At 44.6% G+C, this 16,101-nt stretch overlaps 2 protein-coding genes across 8 annotated transcripts in view; one reads left to right on the top strand and one right to left on the bottom strand.

Annotated features, from left to right (window-relative positions):
* Positions 1-1,104: 1,104 nt before the first annotated feature.
* On the bottom strand, positions 1,105-12,883 carry PEG10 (paternally expressed 10). The gene is given in 3 exon segments (XM_059712349.1): positions 1,105-5,778; positions 5,781-6,955; positions 12,601-12,883. Coding segments are annotated over 3 exon segments (2,346 nt in total). The 5' UTR covers positions 12,606-12,883; the 3' UTR covers positions 1,105-4,612.
* A 152-nt stretch (positions 12,884-13,035) lies between these two features.
* SGCE (sarcoglycan epsilon) overlaps positions 13,036-16,101 on the top strand; it is a 77,722-nt gene continuing 74,656 nt past the window's right edge. For 4 of the 7 annotated variants that reach the window (XM_059712345.1, XM_059712347.1, XM_059712344.1 and 1 more), the window contains exon 1: positions 13,037-13,220. In XM_059712345.1, coding sequence (XP_059568328.1) covers positions 13,112-13,220 — 109 coding nt within the window. In that variant the 5' untranslated portion in view covers positions 13,037-13,111. Of the gene's footprint in view, positions 13,221-16,101 lie in introns of all 7 variants that reach the window. The other 3 variants (XM_059712346.1, XM_059712348.1, XM_059712343.1) reach the window with 2 other exon arrangements.

The raw sequence follows: 16,101 nt of genomic DNA, 5'->3' as shown, positions 1-16,101 counted from the left end.
GAAATCTGATAGGCTAAATACTTCAAAAACCTCATTTGTCACTTTTCTTTAGATGACTTTTACAGTCACTCTAATATTGTACTAATTGTTGTTAAAAATATGTGTTAATTTCCTGCACATCACTACCTGACTTCATTTGGTATGTCTTCCTTTTTGTCCTCTTATGTTTTTATTATTTTCAATTAATAAATCTCAAGTATTCCATGTAAAAGTGATATTAAAAATAAATTTATATATTGTCAATAGAATATTGTGTGGCTTTTTAATGTGTTAAAGCTTTGCAGCTTTAATTCTTTATATTATGTCAATAGTTGCTATTAATTGTGACTTAATTTTATACAAGTTTTGCAGCTATGTAATAATTTAGTTGATTCCCTGGAGTATTGTGGATAATTGCTACTGGTTTGCTTAATGAATGTATTCTTTTTTTTCTTTCCTAATATATATTTTTATTGATTTCAGAGAGGGAGGGAGAGGAGAGATAGAATCAATGATTAGAGAGAATCATTGATTGGCTGCCTCCTGCATGCCTCACTGGGGATCAAGCCCGCAACCTGGTTATGTGCCCCAACTGGGAATCGAAACTTGACCTCCTGGCTCATAGGTAGATGCTCATAGGTAGATGCTCAACTACTGAGCCACGCCGGCTGGGCTCAATGTATTCTTTATCCCACTTTCTCACCAGCCTCCCCAACTTGGAAACTTACCCTCAACTCAACACCCCTTCTTCCCATATCCCCCAACCCTACTGCCCCACCCTCCTAATTCCTCCATTTCCTTCCCCCACCACTCCCTACCCTGTCCACTCCCCCCCCCCCCGATCATTTCCCCTATCCTGTCCATCCCCTCACCCAATTTCCCACCCCATCCACTCCCTTACTTCACCTCACATTCTCCACCTCCAACTCTCCCATCCTGTCTACTCCCTCACCCCTCCACTCCCCCACCTTGTTCATTTCCCCCCCCCACCCAATTTCCCACCCCATCCACTCCTTCACCTCACACTCTCCACCCCCATTTCCCCCATCATGTCCACTCCCTCACCCCTCCACTCCCCACCCTGTTCCCTTGATGGTGTTGGACGCTGAAATGATCAGGACACAATTTGCACTTAACCACTAAATCTTTATTAATTGAATTTATTATAACATCAATATTAGTAATTTGAGAGAAATAAAGAGAATACAGCAATAATAATGGGGGAGGATAGGGATGTGGGACAGGGGTAGGGAGAAGAGGTAAAGAGGAGGGCGACTGATGGGAGCAACTTTTCTTACTCATCACTTCCATTTCTTATGCACCATTTTTGTATAACTTTCATGACTATTCACCATACATCATATCAATGTCATTTCAGCAACAATTTCTCTAAGGGTATCTATCCACCCTGTCACTCACTAAAGACTTTGCTCATGATCTTAATCCCTGGAGTTAATACCCAAGGCAAAGAGCCTCTATTAAATGATCTATGTGATCACCTTTGAACTTTATCCCACTAGGGTTTTTTTCCATGTTCCAGTCACCCTAAATAGGCTAATCTCCCTGCAGTTCCCTCCGAGTTTATTTGAAATTATTAAAGGTAGCAATCACAGGATAAAGGATCACAAGTGCACATGTCTACTTATAGAGATATCTAATATATAATCATGCTGTTTAACTAATCCCACCCACTTAAGATTACTTATTAATCCCTCCCACCCTAAAATTACTTATGATTATATATACCCCCTATTCATTAAAGTGATTACACAAAGAAATAGTAACAATGCAATTTTCCACAGACCAATTCGATAGCATTCTACAATCTGAAACAACAAAGAACTTTCCCACAAGATTTGCTCTTCCTTAGATGAAAATGTAGCTTGGTTCCCACTGGCTTTTCATCTATGCAGGTGGTCTTTCATTTCCGCTCAGGTCTTTCCCAGCAGTGTTCTCTGTTGCCAATCTTGAAATTCAATCTGATGTTAGATGTCTGTGGCAGATGACAACTGGATCAATTCAGGAGTCTAAGAGGTACCTGCAAACTAAAACAGAAATTCAGACTGCCCTTTTCGTGCACCTGTTAGTTCACTGTGCTACCTCACATGATTTAATCAAACTAATTCTTCATTTTCCAGCATCTATTACAAATACCTCGTTGCTCAAACTGAATTGACCCTTCAGAAACGTATGTAAACTTCTTCAATATTCTAGCAAGATGACTTTAGCTAGTTTTCCAAGTTTGCCTAAAAATGGGAGCTCATACCTTCTTCTTCCTTGATTTTTTAATTAACTCTCTGAATTTGGGCTAAAAGTCAATCAATTTTGCCAATTTGTTTCAAAGGGTCGACTATTGGCTTTGTTTAATAATTGATATTGCTTTATTTATCTACTTTGTTTTTATTTTGCTCCCTAATTTCTTTAGAAATTTAATTACTTTGCTCTTTTCTTTAAGAATAAAGGCATCTGTTGGAAAATGCCCCCAAAATTTAAAGTATCCAATTAACATAAGTTTGATCAACAGCAACAAATTAAATCAATTGATTGAAAGGAAACTTATTACAATTCTGATGCTAACAATAAATTTGAGATCACTTATCTTTAACACCTACATTTACAGACAGCATATATAGCAATACAACATAGTGCACACTGCCAAAAGTTTTTCACAAGCTTTACTAAACAGCCATATGTGTGTCAGGGACTTCATCCGTGTTCTCCCTGACCGTTGTTGTCACAGGCCAACGTCTCCAGACTTTTGCTTGCAGTGATGGCAATGTCCGTGTGCACATGTTGGGGCTGCAGACAATGAGCCATTTCTAGGCCCCCTGCAGCTTGAAGATCAATTGACAACTGTAAATTTGACACAACACAACTTGAATTCAAAGATATGGAGGATGGATTGATATCTGAGGTAAACGGAGTGACGCTTCAAAATAGTCCAGAAGCACAAATGCACCATTTAAAAAATAATGACGTACTTTAAAAACACATGAGTGACTGACAAGTTGTCTGATTCCATTGAAAAAGAAAAAAAAAAGTTGTTTTGGAGTAAATAGCCAATTAGGTATCTTCTTTGGATTTGCATATTTGTGTGTGTGTGTTTTTTAGAGGCCTAATTGATAAAACTAAAATTACATATGATGTTAAAATAAAAGGTTGAAGATGAACAAGATGAACTATTATACAAAACTCCAGTTCCGAGGAGCCTCTAATTCACAGTGTTTGTTAAGAGAAGTTCACAGTATTTTACATTACATTACTTACTCGATTTTAATTAGCTTAACTCTAACATAGTAAGAATTGGATAGTACTTTGTAATTCATTGGAAATAATATGAGCAGTCCCACTCTAAAGTTGTTAAAAAAGATACCACTAATCTACAGCTAAAATATTTAAGTATTTAAACATGCAAGAATAAGGGTGAATGATAATGAATAGTGAAAGATGACGTTGATGAAACAATGAAACTTCACCATTAAACTACTCTTCCTGATAGGCAATTAGAAATATATACATATCACATTGTTTTCTACTGCTTAAGGGGTGTTTTGGCAATTGGAGACTGTGTAGAAACACACTCCTTGAATCCTGCTTCTTTCTTCTCCACGCGTGGCAGCAAAATGGAGCCTCAGCAACCAGGCAGGAAGGATGACACAAATCCTGCAGCAGGGTTAATGGCAGTAGTAAGGAATTAAACAGAAAGAGAGGTTAGACAAACAGTTCAAGGTAGTAGCAGCAAGGGACCAGGCTAAAGGAAGTCAGGCAGTCCCCAGGAGACCCCAGATGATGTCACGGGACTGAAGACAACGTTTGGGTTGTCTGTTGCTTTGAGTCATTTGACTTGTTTTCTGAGGCCTTTTATTCATTGGCAACCGGATTTGAAGCTCACTACAGAAGTCCATATCCCCAAGACAGTCTCCTGTGCCCCAATTTCTCCTCCTCAAAGACATTCCCCCCAGGCATGAGTGTGGGTACACATGTGAAGGCACACTCAACATGCAAGAGTCCATCTGAAAGGGCACTTCCTTCTCCAGCCCGAGGTGCTCCTGTTGCAGGGATTTGCCCCGCTCCCGGGAGAATTAACTGGTCACGTTGCTGCTCCTTGAGAATTAACAGAATCACAGAAACACGAAAGAGAAGTTCAAAGATGGTGAAGTGTCTCAGGGTGCAGCAGAAAGATCACGGAAGCCGTTTCATACTGCACCAGTTCATTGTGGCTTCCTTCATAAGGCGGCGGTCCTCTCATAATATAAAGAGAGAACCGAAACTGCAAGAAAAGTTATATCCTCCTCCTCTTTGTCTCCCCCTCTGTAGAGAAAACAGCATTTCGTGTGTTGGCATCAGCTTCTCCGTAAATATTTCCGAGATGTACTGGGAGGTCAGCTTACGAATTTTACTTAGAATTGGCAGTTAAGGAAGATAATTTGTTGGTCAATATTCTGTGGCTCCCAGAGATCTTTGGGTGGTTTCAGGCTGTGTGCCAGTCCAGGGTGGCCCTGACCTTCCGTGGCTCTTCAGAGGTGACAGGTTGGCCTGAAGATCCAGGGGCCCAGGTGAGCACACAGTCACTGACTGAGAAGCTGCCCAGGAACACACGTTGAGGGCAGAGATCCTGAAGGATCTGACAGATTCACAGGCTGCTGTAGGAGGGCGGCGGCGGCGGCGGCGGCGGAGGCGGCGGCGGCTGCGGCGGCGGATACTGGGGTACCGGAGGCTGGCGGTACCAGTGAGGATTCCAAGTGATCATCACGGGGACATAGAGCGGGCGTCCATGTCCATCTCTTCCTACTGGGTACCAGGCGAATCCGACTGGGTAGGTCGGGTAGGTGCCGTAGGCCGGGTACGTGGGGTATCCAGGAATCTGAGGAACGTACTCAGCGTAGGTGGCCAGGTGCGCCTGGTCATCCAAATTTGGAACAGAGAGCTGAGGGTACTGATTCTGGATGGTGAAACTGTTGGGAGCACGGCAGTCGTAGGAGACCTGCAGCTTCCATCCCCTTTTCACCTGGAGGACTTGGGCTCCGTTGGGGGCGATGGTCGGAGTGATCAGGCCATCCTTCACGTGCCTGGCGATGAACTCCCGCAGAGCGGCCATCTCGGACTCGGACAGCGAGTACACGTGCCCGCTGGGAATGCTGTGAGCTCCAGGGATCATCTCGATGTTGGGGTCCACCAGGCGGTGATCCGGGTAGACGTTCTCATCCACTGGAGTGTACACGTTCTGCACGTAGTAGTACCTCACAGGCTGGTAAACTCTGAATCCCTCGATCGAGTAGAAGAAGGGCGGCTGTGCTGGTGGGAGGAAGGCTGGGATGGGGGTGTACACCCGGCAGTGGTATCGGCAGTATTCGGAGTCGAAGATGATCGATCGGGTGCTCCAGGTGATGTTGGGGTCGTGTGTGCTCAGCCAGCGCACCCCCAGGACGATGGGGAAGAACGGAGACTGAGTCACATCCAGGGACAGCACTTCCCGGTGATTCCCCAGGTCGACGATCAGCTCGTGCGTCTCATGGACCACGGGGCCCGATGCTATGGGGCGTCCATCGATCGCTTCCACAAGGATTGGCCAGTCCTTGATCCTCAGAGGAATGGCATGTCGCGCGACGTACTCGTGATCGATGAAGTTGCCAGAGGCGCCAGAGTCGATCATGGCTCGGACGATCAGGGTGTGTCTGCCCGGGATGTGAATCTGGAGCATCACTTGCAGGTGAGATGAAGCATCATCTGGTGGGGACCTTATGATTTCCGGCCCGGTCGCTGAAGGTCCCTCTACAGCGGGGCCGGGGAGTTTCCCGCCGGCGAAGCCTTCGAGGCCTTGGCAGGACAGTTGTCAGCGTAGTGGCCTCCATTCCCACAGTAGAGGCACAGGTTCAGCTTGCGGCGTCTTTCCTTCTCTTCCTGGGTCAGGCGCATGCGCGCCCCGCCCACGGGCTCGGTGGGGTCCACCTGGTGGTGGCTGCGTGCCAGGACCAGCACGCGTGGCGGCGGCTTGCGGGCGGCGGCCGCCCGGGCCAGCCTGCGCTCGATGAGGATGCACTGGCTGATGAGCGCGGGCAGCGACCTGGCGACCTCGAGGTGCGCCAGCTCGGCCTGGATGTGGTCACTGAGGCCCTCGTGGTACTGGTCGATGAGCGCGGGCTCGTTCCAGTCCAGGTCCTGGGCGATCATCTGGAACGCATTGGAGTAGTCGACCACGGACCCCATGCCCTGGCGCAGGCGTCTGATCTTGCGCTTGGCGGCCTCTCGCCTCTGGGGGTCTTCGAAGACATGCTTCATCTCGGTCATGAAGGCTGGGTAGTTGTGCATCAGGTAGTGGGCTCGCTCCAGCTTCGCGGAGGCCCAGCGGGCGGCGCGGCCGGTCATCATGCTGGTCACGAAGCAGACGCGGACGCGATCGATGGAGAAATCTCGGGTGCTCTTCTCCATGAAGATCTGGCACTGGGACATGAAAGGCACCAGCATGTCTGGGTTGCCGTCGAACTTCTCGGGGAGGTCTTCGGAGCCCTCTTCCTCGGCGGGAGGGGGTGGGGCAGCGGCCGCTGCGGCGCCACGGAGCTCCAGCTCATCGTCTTCCTCCTCCTCTTCTTCCTCTTCCTGGGGGGCAGGCTCCACTTGCTCGCGAAGGTTCGAGTTCTCCTCGGTGAGCCTCTGCACCTGGTCCTGCAGCTTGTTGTTCTCCTCGGACTGCCTCATGACCTTCTCTCTAAGGTCGTTGATCTCTTGGGAGAGGTTCTCCCGCCGCCTGCGTTCCTGGTTGGGGTTGCCCTGATCCCTTTGGCAGTTGTTGGAGGAGGAGGAGGGGTCGTTGGGGGGGGGAGGAGGAGGTGGCGGTGGGCAGTCGGCGGGCCCCAGGGTGAAGGTTGGGGTGGGAGGAGACCTCCCAGCTGTCGCTTCACTTCTGTGGGGATGGAGGCCTGGATCCTGGCCTCCTCGTCCGCCCTTTCTTCTTCTTGTTTTCAAAAGCTTTTTGTTTCTGTAAATGAGGATAAAAGCATAATTCAACACATACAGTCAAAGAAGCACAATAAAAAGAAGAATTTAGCATTTAAAGTGTCTACTCATGTATTTAAAGTATCTCTTTACTTGCTTACATTAATAGTTAATAAACAAAACCCCTACAAAGAAACAATAGATAACGGGAAAAACACCTCTTTTTGATGTTCAAGTGATGTTTTTCTCCTCAAAAATCACCTATTCATTATGATTCAATAATGCATAACTGTATCAACAGTACACTGCTTAACTTTATGACTATAAAAGAATGCCAAGACACTCCAAACAAGTTGTTTTGAATCCAGAGAGCAGAGCAAAAAACGTTCAAGGTAAGATGGCTACCAAATAAATTACACAAAAGAAAGCCAAAATGATTAACTGTTTTTAAAACAGTTATTAAAGAAGTTACAGATAATATAGCAAATAAACAAACAAAAAACCCCGCCAGAAAACCCATAGGATTGTCTCAATTAGCTTTCTGGCCATAATTTGATTTCCCAAAGAGAAGTTCCTATGGGACAGAAATGGCACTGAGCAGCAACATGTGTATATCAGTTTTCCTCCTTATTATGTAGGCAATTAACAAATATCAGTTGCTACCTCCTAGGAGGAGCTGGGACATAGATATATACATATAGCCCAATAATAGTACACCTCAAACTTAGAATAATGATTGAATTAAATAATGCAGGTAAAGCACATAGTGAGTTTTCAATAACTGTTAGCTGATATTAATAAAGTTACTAATAAAGCAGAAACGTTTACTTTCTATGTAAAGAGGTTGGACTTAAAACAGAGAGGGTCTGCAACTATGATGATCTGGGCATGCATTTCCCACCTAAAGATAATATTTTTTAAAATATTGTGTTGGTCAAACAAATCCAGCGTCTCATTTGATTTGCAGGTCACCAGTTTGCAACCCCTGCTTTTTAAAAATGAGTTATCAGTGCAGCCCTACTCGAAAGTTTGTAATTGAGAGTGGGATAGGGCTGAATTCCTCAGGTTCACTGGTGTGGGGCTAGGGGTCTGAGAGAGAAGAGACTAAATGTACTAATTATGTGTACAGTGACAATAAATCACACATACAATAAATCATCACACAGTGCCTATATTCTTCCTGAATACAGGGGTAAATATATGTAGAGTAATTAAATTATTTTAGCTTTTCAATTATTTTTTTAATGATCATTAAATTCTCATTTTTGGAAAACTGCCACCCTATATGCCCTGTGCCCTTTGCTGTGGGTGTGGCCTCTCCAAGGAGTGGCTATACAGCAAGCAGAGTCCTTAAGGGACAGATTTACTGTGCCATTTTAATAGTTTTAACTTTCTATTTAATTACCTTAATAACTTAGGCTATAAAAATAATGAATAAATGACCTTCAAGATAAAATATTTAAGTTTTAAAAAAGTAGAAGATGCAATTAACACACCTTAGTTTGATATTTAGTTTCACTTCCAACACCTTAAAGACAATTGTATTGGTGACACTCAGAATATAAGGTCACCAAATAATGTAATGTTTGTTTATTAAATTTAAGGAATAAAGAGCTTTATTGTACCATTAAAAAACCAATAAGCACAGGTCAGGTGACACAGGTGCCATTTCTGTCATCTAGATATTAAGAGTGTGAAAATACAGACTTCTGAAAAGGCCTGGTGCAGACTGACCCAGGTCAGAGAGGTTAACCTACATGTCAATCACAGTCACTGGAGTGAGTTGGCTTTATTGAGTGAGGCCCAGGTCTGATGGTTTTAACATCTGCAAAACACAATGGTAGGTCAGAAATAACAACACATTAGGAAATTAGCAAATAATCACTGAATTGTTTAGGGAAATAAGATCAATAAGGGTTTAAAATTCAAATGTTTTTAGTAGACAGGAAGAGAACAGAAAAGCGAGAAGAGACCTGAAGTTCAGACAATAGGGAGGGGCTGCAGCTATGTAACTGGGGGATACATGCCTCCCCTCCCAAATACATTCAATTCTTTAAAAAAATTTAAATCCAGTGCTGGTCAAACAAATTCAGGGCCTTATTTGGTCACCAGCTTGTGACCCCTGACCTTTACTAATATCAGGCCTCAGCCCCCACTCTCAGGAACTGTAATTTTGGAGTGGGATTCAAAGTCTTAAAAAAGATGATAGGGTAGTGGGCAGGTAGGTTAACTTTCAGTGTAAGGAAAGTTTTAAAACATTTTAACAGCAACTGGAGCACAGATTAATAAGGGAACAGGAGCATTGTGACTGGATTTGAATTACAGATCGATAGCTCCTTAAATGCCCCCTTAATATGGGGGCCAGATTGGGGAGACGGGGGGGGGGTCAAGAGGCCCCATTGCCAAAACCTGAAAGGACACCCAGCATAAAGCCAAGTCACCTGGGACAGGTGACATTTTTACATACGAAAAAGAGTTTCGTGTTAGTCTTTTTAGAAATACGTACGTTTGTTTAATCTTTGCCTCTTCAGGATGACCTCTAAAAATGTTTATTCCCCAAACACACCAAAAACCGCTGTACATTAAACATTCTGTTAGGAAATGACACTTCATTAAGCAACTCTTAATTGCTTTACGTTTTCAAATGTCCAAATTTCTTTTTGAGTACTATGTGTACTTTTGTGAAATGCAAGTTCATTAATATGCACATGTTTTTACCACTGCTTTGAACCTCTTTAAAATGCAGATACAAAGTTTCCAGGGGGGGGGGGGGGGTCAGGGTGCCAATGTGGGTAAAAGGGGACTTACTGAAAGCTGTAATTATGATAAGTACATGTTTGTATACTTGTTGGGGGTGGGGTGGGATGTGTCAGATTTTGGGAAGCCAAAGCCCCCAAATCCCTCCCATGACAAAGTCCTGGTTCATGGTTTATAATATATAGAACCAGGTTTTAAAATTTCTTCCTTTAGTTGGAAACATAAACATGGTACATCTGACTGGCAATAAAGTATGGTTTGTTTAATAATGCCAGTTAAAATCCTCAGTCTATGTTTTGTAATGTAACCACTGTTACATGACACAAATTTTAAATTTTAAATGACAATTATGTACCATTAAGTAATCCATCCACCCCGAATACAAATAATTAGCTTTTGCTTTTTACTTTAAAAATAGCTAATTATTTTGAGTATTTTAAATTAGTTTATTTGTGTTGTATTATAATTACAGCTTACATTGGAGTTTTAAGATGCATACTTTTTTAAAGATCCTGTTAAATGTAAGGGAGATAAGGCAAGCAATAAACCACAGGAAAGAGCCAGGAGCAAGACACCAGAAAAATCCTGCAGACTCCAAGGAAAATACCGAATAAAACAATGTACTTTGGTCACTTAACACATATTTAATGAGTGCCTACCATATGCCAGGCATAATTAATAAATATGTAGACAAGTTAGCCAGAGCTAATACCCCAGAGTTTCAAGAAAAAAAAATCCAGCTTCATGAGCACACAAATAAACACCTCATCCTCGCCCAGAGGCCAAGCACCAATAAGCCACTTAAACCTTCTATGAAACAGTTCAAGTTGTTTCTTATTTTGTATCCACCAAGGCATGGGGTTCCAGCAGGTACCGCCACAAAAATCCAGTAATGTCGCAAAAAGAAAAACAAAAACCAAAACCAACAATCTTAAATGTTGACGTATTTAAAACATTTTATTTTTTATTTGTAGTAACAACATTTAGCTGGATTGCCTTTAGAGGCGCCAGCCATGTCAGCATAGAAGCATCCTTTAAAACCCACTATCAAGAATTTAAATTGTGGGATTATGTTACTTAATATGCAAAGCACTTATAAAAAGTGCTTATGAATTTCAGGTATAATTATTATTAACTGTTCCTTATTATTCTCATATTTATTAGACACTTGTGGATAAAAAGCAAAACCGGCGCAGCAGAGAAACCGCAGGAGGGCGGGGCTGTGCAGCCAGGCTCAGGTAGTGAAGGCGCACATGCGCAGAGATGGGCCTGATTTGGGGGGGGGGGGTAGCTCACACTGCGCAGGCGCAGGCGGCTCTGGGGAGGCGGGGCCCTAGGCCAACTCAGAGGAGGGGCCGAGCTTTGGATAGGCAGGGCCTGGGCGGGGTTGGGGGGGGGCACCTCAGAGGAGGCGGGCTTAGAGAGGCGGGGTTTGGGGGAGCCACCTCAAAGGAGGGGGCTCTGAGAGAGGCGGGGTCTTGTGAGCCGCCTCAGAGGAGGCGGGCTCAGAGTGAGGTGTCGGGGGGAGGCAGGGTCTAGGAGGCGCGCTCTGGGAGGCGCGCTCCGGGGAGGCGCGCTCCGGGGAGGTGCGCTCCGGGGAGGCGCGCTCCGGGGAGGCGCGCTCCGGGGAGGCGCGCTCCGGGGAGGCGCGCTGCAGAAGAGGCGCGCTGCGGAGGAGGCGCGTTGCAGAGGAGGCGCGCTCGCAGTAGGCGCTAGGAGGCGCTAAGCCGGCTCGGAGCCGATACTGCAGAGAAGGCGCGCTAGAATGGGCGGGGCAGGTCTGAGACTGGCTGCAAGCCTCTCCCAGGATCCCCCCTCCCAGCACCCCTCCCACCCGTCTCCAACAGCCAGATTCATTTCATGCAACAAGAGCAATCTCCTCCAGATCCAATCCCTCCCCAATACTAAGCAAACCAACAGTTTCCACAAACTGTTGCTGGACGCGGATTCGCGCCATCACTACAACTATACCGCCGCTTCAATCAAGCGCAACTAGGCAAGGCAGCCCGCTCTGCCACCACCAAAATATTCCCCTTTACACTCAAGTCAGGGCCCCTCCACTCCACTGCCATATAGCAGGAATGGTGTGGCAGAATGTTAAACGTTAATTTTTTGCCTGGGGCTCCATTTTGTCTACCACCACCAGCACGCAGAGAGCCGACCTGCAGAAAAACGTAGTGGGAACCATTCCAAAAGGTATGTTAGAGACAAAGGGTGGGGTTTCCCCCTCTAAGAAGCCAGAGTAATTTTACTCTGCAGTTTATATCCCTCTACAGCTGGTTTCTTTGTAGCGCCAATGCAGCTTGCATATCTCTGCAGCTGTTATTAGTTTGTAGCGCATTTGAGGGCATAAATTGTTCTGCAGCTCATGTACCTCTGCAGTTCCTGTGCATTGTAGCTTGTAGCTCGTAGCTCGATGAAGCGCTGTTGTAGCGCAATCATTATTTTTGTAGCGCTAATCTTCTGCAGCTCAGATTTTGTAGCGCATTTAAAGCGCAAATCAATCTGCAGCTCATATATCGCTGCAATTCCTACTGGCTTGTAGCGCAAATGAAGCGCTTATCAGCCTTTAGCGCAATTGAAGCGCTTATCATTCTGCAGCGCATGAAGCGCCAATTAGTTTGTAGCGCGTATCACTTAGTAGCGCATTTGAAGAGCAAATTCCAAATAGGTCTGTAGCTCATGTCCGTCTGCAGCTCATGTCTGTCCGCAGCTCATGTCTGTCTACAGCCCATATCTGGACTTATCGATTCTGGAAATCAAAGCCCTGAAGGCTTCGTTTCTCCACTCCGTTTTGGGGTTCAGCCAGTGAAGGCGTGACAAGATTTGCGTGGAGATAGATATTCCGAGGCGCTACTCCATCTCCCGATAAGAACGGAGATTGAATGGGATCTAAAAAAAAAAGAAAAAAAGAACAAAAAACGTTCTCACCGCATACTCACCACGCGAGGACTCCTCTGCGAAGGCAGGAAGGACGGGGTCCCACACCTGTGCCAGGCGTGGGATCCGCTGGGTGCTCCGCAGCCCGGAGTGGCTCCGGTTGCGAAGCCCGCTCAGCGGACCTTTCGCGAGGCTCGGTGGACCCTCTCCGATGTTCCGATGTTCTCCGCGGTTCTTCCCAGGTCGCAGTCAGGTTTCTTCGACACACACCAACCGAAGTTGAAGCGCGTGTACCGGGAGCGCCGACTGGCAGCCTTTTATAGGCTGAACAGAGGAGGGGGCGCCAATTCCCAGCGTGCTCCGCGAGTGAGGGGGGCGGAAGGGGTGCGGGGGCGGGCGGGATGGGGGTGGGAGCGCGGCCCCGCTTCGCGGGCTCGCCGCTAGGGGGAGTAGGAGATTACGGAGGGGGTGCAGGATGCTGATGCTGAACGGGCCCAGCTGGGAAGAAAGAAGAAAGGGAGGGGAGGGGAGATCGAGGACGGCCGGCCTAGGCAGGCCAAGAATGCAATTTCCCCCGTGGTGGGAGCTGGGAGACCCTTGTGCTTGGACAGGACAGGGTCGGGGGACACGCAGGATGAGCCCCTGGACCACTGGCACCTTCTTGCTGACAGGTTAGTGACCCGCGCGCGACAGGAGGTACCAAGGCCAACTGGCCTCCGCCCTCCCATCCCCCCACCGAGGTTTTGGGTGCTCGTGGTCATTTTCTGGGGCGTCAGCCCCTCTTGTTCCCTGGGTCCCCAACTGCACCCCTCTTCCAGGACGCCCCCCACCCCACTTCGGGGCCTTGGGCGTCGTTTCCCAGGCTTGACCCTTGGCCTTCTCTCTTTCTTGGCACCCCCACGGGCCCCTCCCTGCCCAGAAAGCGCCGAAATTTTATCTCCAATTTCCATTCCCAACCCTGTCCCCCCCGCACCCCCCCATCTCCAACCCTGGTGGGGGACCTCTCTGATCCTTGCAACAAAGGGCTGGGGGTCGTGGCCCATTTTTATGGGGGGCTCGTTGCCCCACAAATGGGGTTCTGCGTCCCAGAGGCGAGCCATAGGAAAGGGGTATCAAGCTGCTTCCTTCTCTACAAAAACACATTTTTTTCCTTTTCTTGAATCTGATCGGGAGAGAACAGAAAAAAAATGTGCATTTGAAACATCTGATTACCCCTCTTCCTGAGCGCATTTCTCGGCGGCGGCGGATCTCTTGTTTTTTTCTTCGTCTTTCCTGAGTAGGGACGCAGAATCATGAAATGCTGGATCTAAGCCGGCATTCAGGTCAGGGTTCGCCCCGGCTGGGGGCTAGAGACGCTGAAAACAGCACTATTTGCCCCACCAAGCGCACTATTTCAAGAAAGCAGGAACAATTAAAAACAGCTGTGGATGCCTCCGATGTGCTTGGCGGGCTTCAGAGGCTCGCAGCCGCGGCCTTTTTGTGGCGATTACGAGGTTTTCGCTGAGATTTCTTCTCCCCGCAACGTTACATTTTTGTAAATCTTGTAGGGAGAGTGACTGCCTTTAGTCACAGCAGCCTCATGTTAATCCTTGCAAGTGCGATGCCGAGATTCATCTCCACACATAAACATATATGTTTTACGTTAGGGGAAATTGCAGTGAGTTACAAGACTCATTCCATGATGAGGAAGGATGCTTTTTTCAAAAAAGCCTTAGCGCGGGTTTCCATGTAAGCGCCCCAAAGTGTTAGGCGCCAAGAAAACGGACAATCTGTTGATAATCTGAGCAAAATAAGTTGAAGTTAAAATGGGAAAACAAATTGTCTACAGCTGAATAAGTTTCCTCAAACAGATGAGACACATTTGTATTTGAAGGCTAAAATTCAGCATAGTTTAGTAACACTGCTACAGATTGTTTTATACGGAGAGGATAAATAAGAATTTGACCCATTAGAGATAGCCGGGTGGCAGACTCCTATTTAAAGTGAGGCTGCTTAGAAATAAACAAAATTGTAGCATATTTGCTGAGAGTTGGCTTTTTTTGATCAGAAATAAAATATTGACCATTAGATAGATGAATGAATGAAGTGCAGATTTCCAACAATGAAAGATATTTATCTAGGAACTTGGGGGGAACACAATTTTCTTTTTAGAAGTGCCTTTTAATCTTTAGGATATGCACCCTTTTCTGCAAGAGAGAATAATATCAGGACTTCTTATGTTTGCTAGAGTTTACTGTTGTGGTGACCACGGAACTGTCAAATTCTTAGCTTTATTTTAATCCAGAAAATTTACTTCATCTAATTGTAAACTAATAGATATTCTTTTCCAAAAAGTCAGATTAAAAATCAGTATAGATGGCAGGGGAAATTCAAGTTTATAAATTATCCCAAGATTTTTAAAGTTTGAACAAGTTTGAATCAATTGATTTTTTTTATTTCAAAATATTAACCAGGATTTTTGTTGTTGTTAAAAAAAGCTTTAGTATTATATTTATCATAATTTCCATTCATTGCACAAAAAAGTAATTTCTATTCATTGTACAAAAAGTAAGGGAAAAATATTTCAGAAAATTGAAAAAAACGAATGAAGACAATCAAGATCACCTGTAACCTCTTCTTTCTTAGCTAACCCCGGTAAGCATTATGGAATTTGTTTTTTTAGACTTAATCTAATTAATACATATTTTGGTGAGAGTTGTATATATATAATTTCTAAAATTAAAAATGTGATCAAATGAATTTTCTCCATTATATTCTTTTCAAGGATACTTAACTGTCAAATAACATTACATTTTCAGAGACTTTTTAAAAAAGGAAATGTTAATTACTTTTTCTAATTAGAATTTTAAGTGAACATTAGTACATAAAGATCTATACCTAGAGAACTGAGAATTTTCACTATTCTAACATACACATACTGACCATTTTGGTGTATTTCCTTATGTTGTTTATTCTTCTACATATGAAATAATTTTTGCTTTGCCTTAGAAATACAATTTTTCAAGAGAAAATATTGGTAGATAACTAGTTTTGATTAACCTTTCTTATCTAAAACAGCAAAATGTTAAAAATAAAAGCAAAATACAGGGTTAATAGACAATACTTTACATAACATTTTTGTGTTACCTAAAACAACAAAACAACATTTAAAACTACCCCCCAAAATTAACAAAGAATTTAATGCCTTTTTGACATTTAAAATCATAAGTGAATTTTAGATTTTCTCAGATATTTGTTCCTAATGTTGACTATTTCTTATCTATTTTGCACAAGATTACATGTAAAGCAAAATGTAATGCCAGATTACATTTCATAGCTAATGTGCATTATCTGTTTTACCAAATAAGAACTGGGCATTGTGTTTGGACATTTTAATCCATCTTAATGAAAATTTTCTCTGAATCTATGAAGCTGTTGATTTACCACCAACATTTAACTGCTTGTTTAGTGGGGAAATTGTATTTCAAAACCAAGTGGAATATTCACTTATCAAATAATAACTAGACTTCTATTTGGACATCTTACCTATTTAATGACAATTTGCCATTTATT

The sequence above is a fragment of the Myotis daubentonii genome, chromosome 10, assembly GCF_963259705.1.
Source record: "Myotis daubentonii chromosome 10, mMyoDau2.1, whole genome shotgun sequence".
In the NCBI taxonomy this organism is placed as follows: domain Eukaryota; kingdom Metazoa; phylum Chordata; class Mammalia; order Chiroptera; family Vespertilionidae; genus Myotis; species Myotis daubentonii.
Note: the sequence above shows the minus strand (reverse complement) of the source record. Positions and strands in the feature narration are given on the sequence as shown.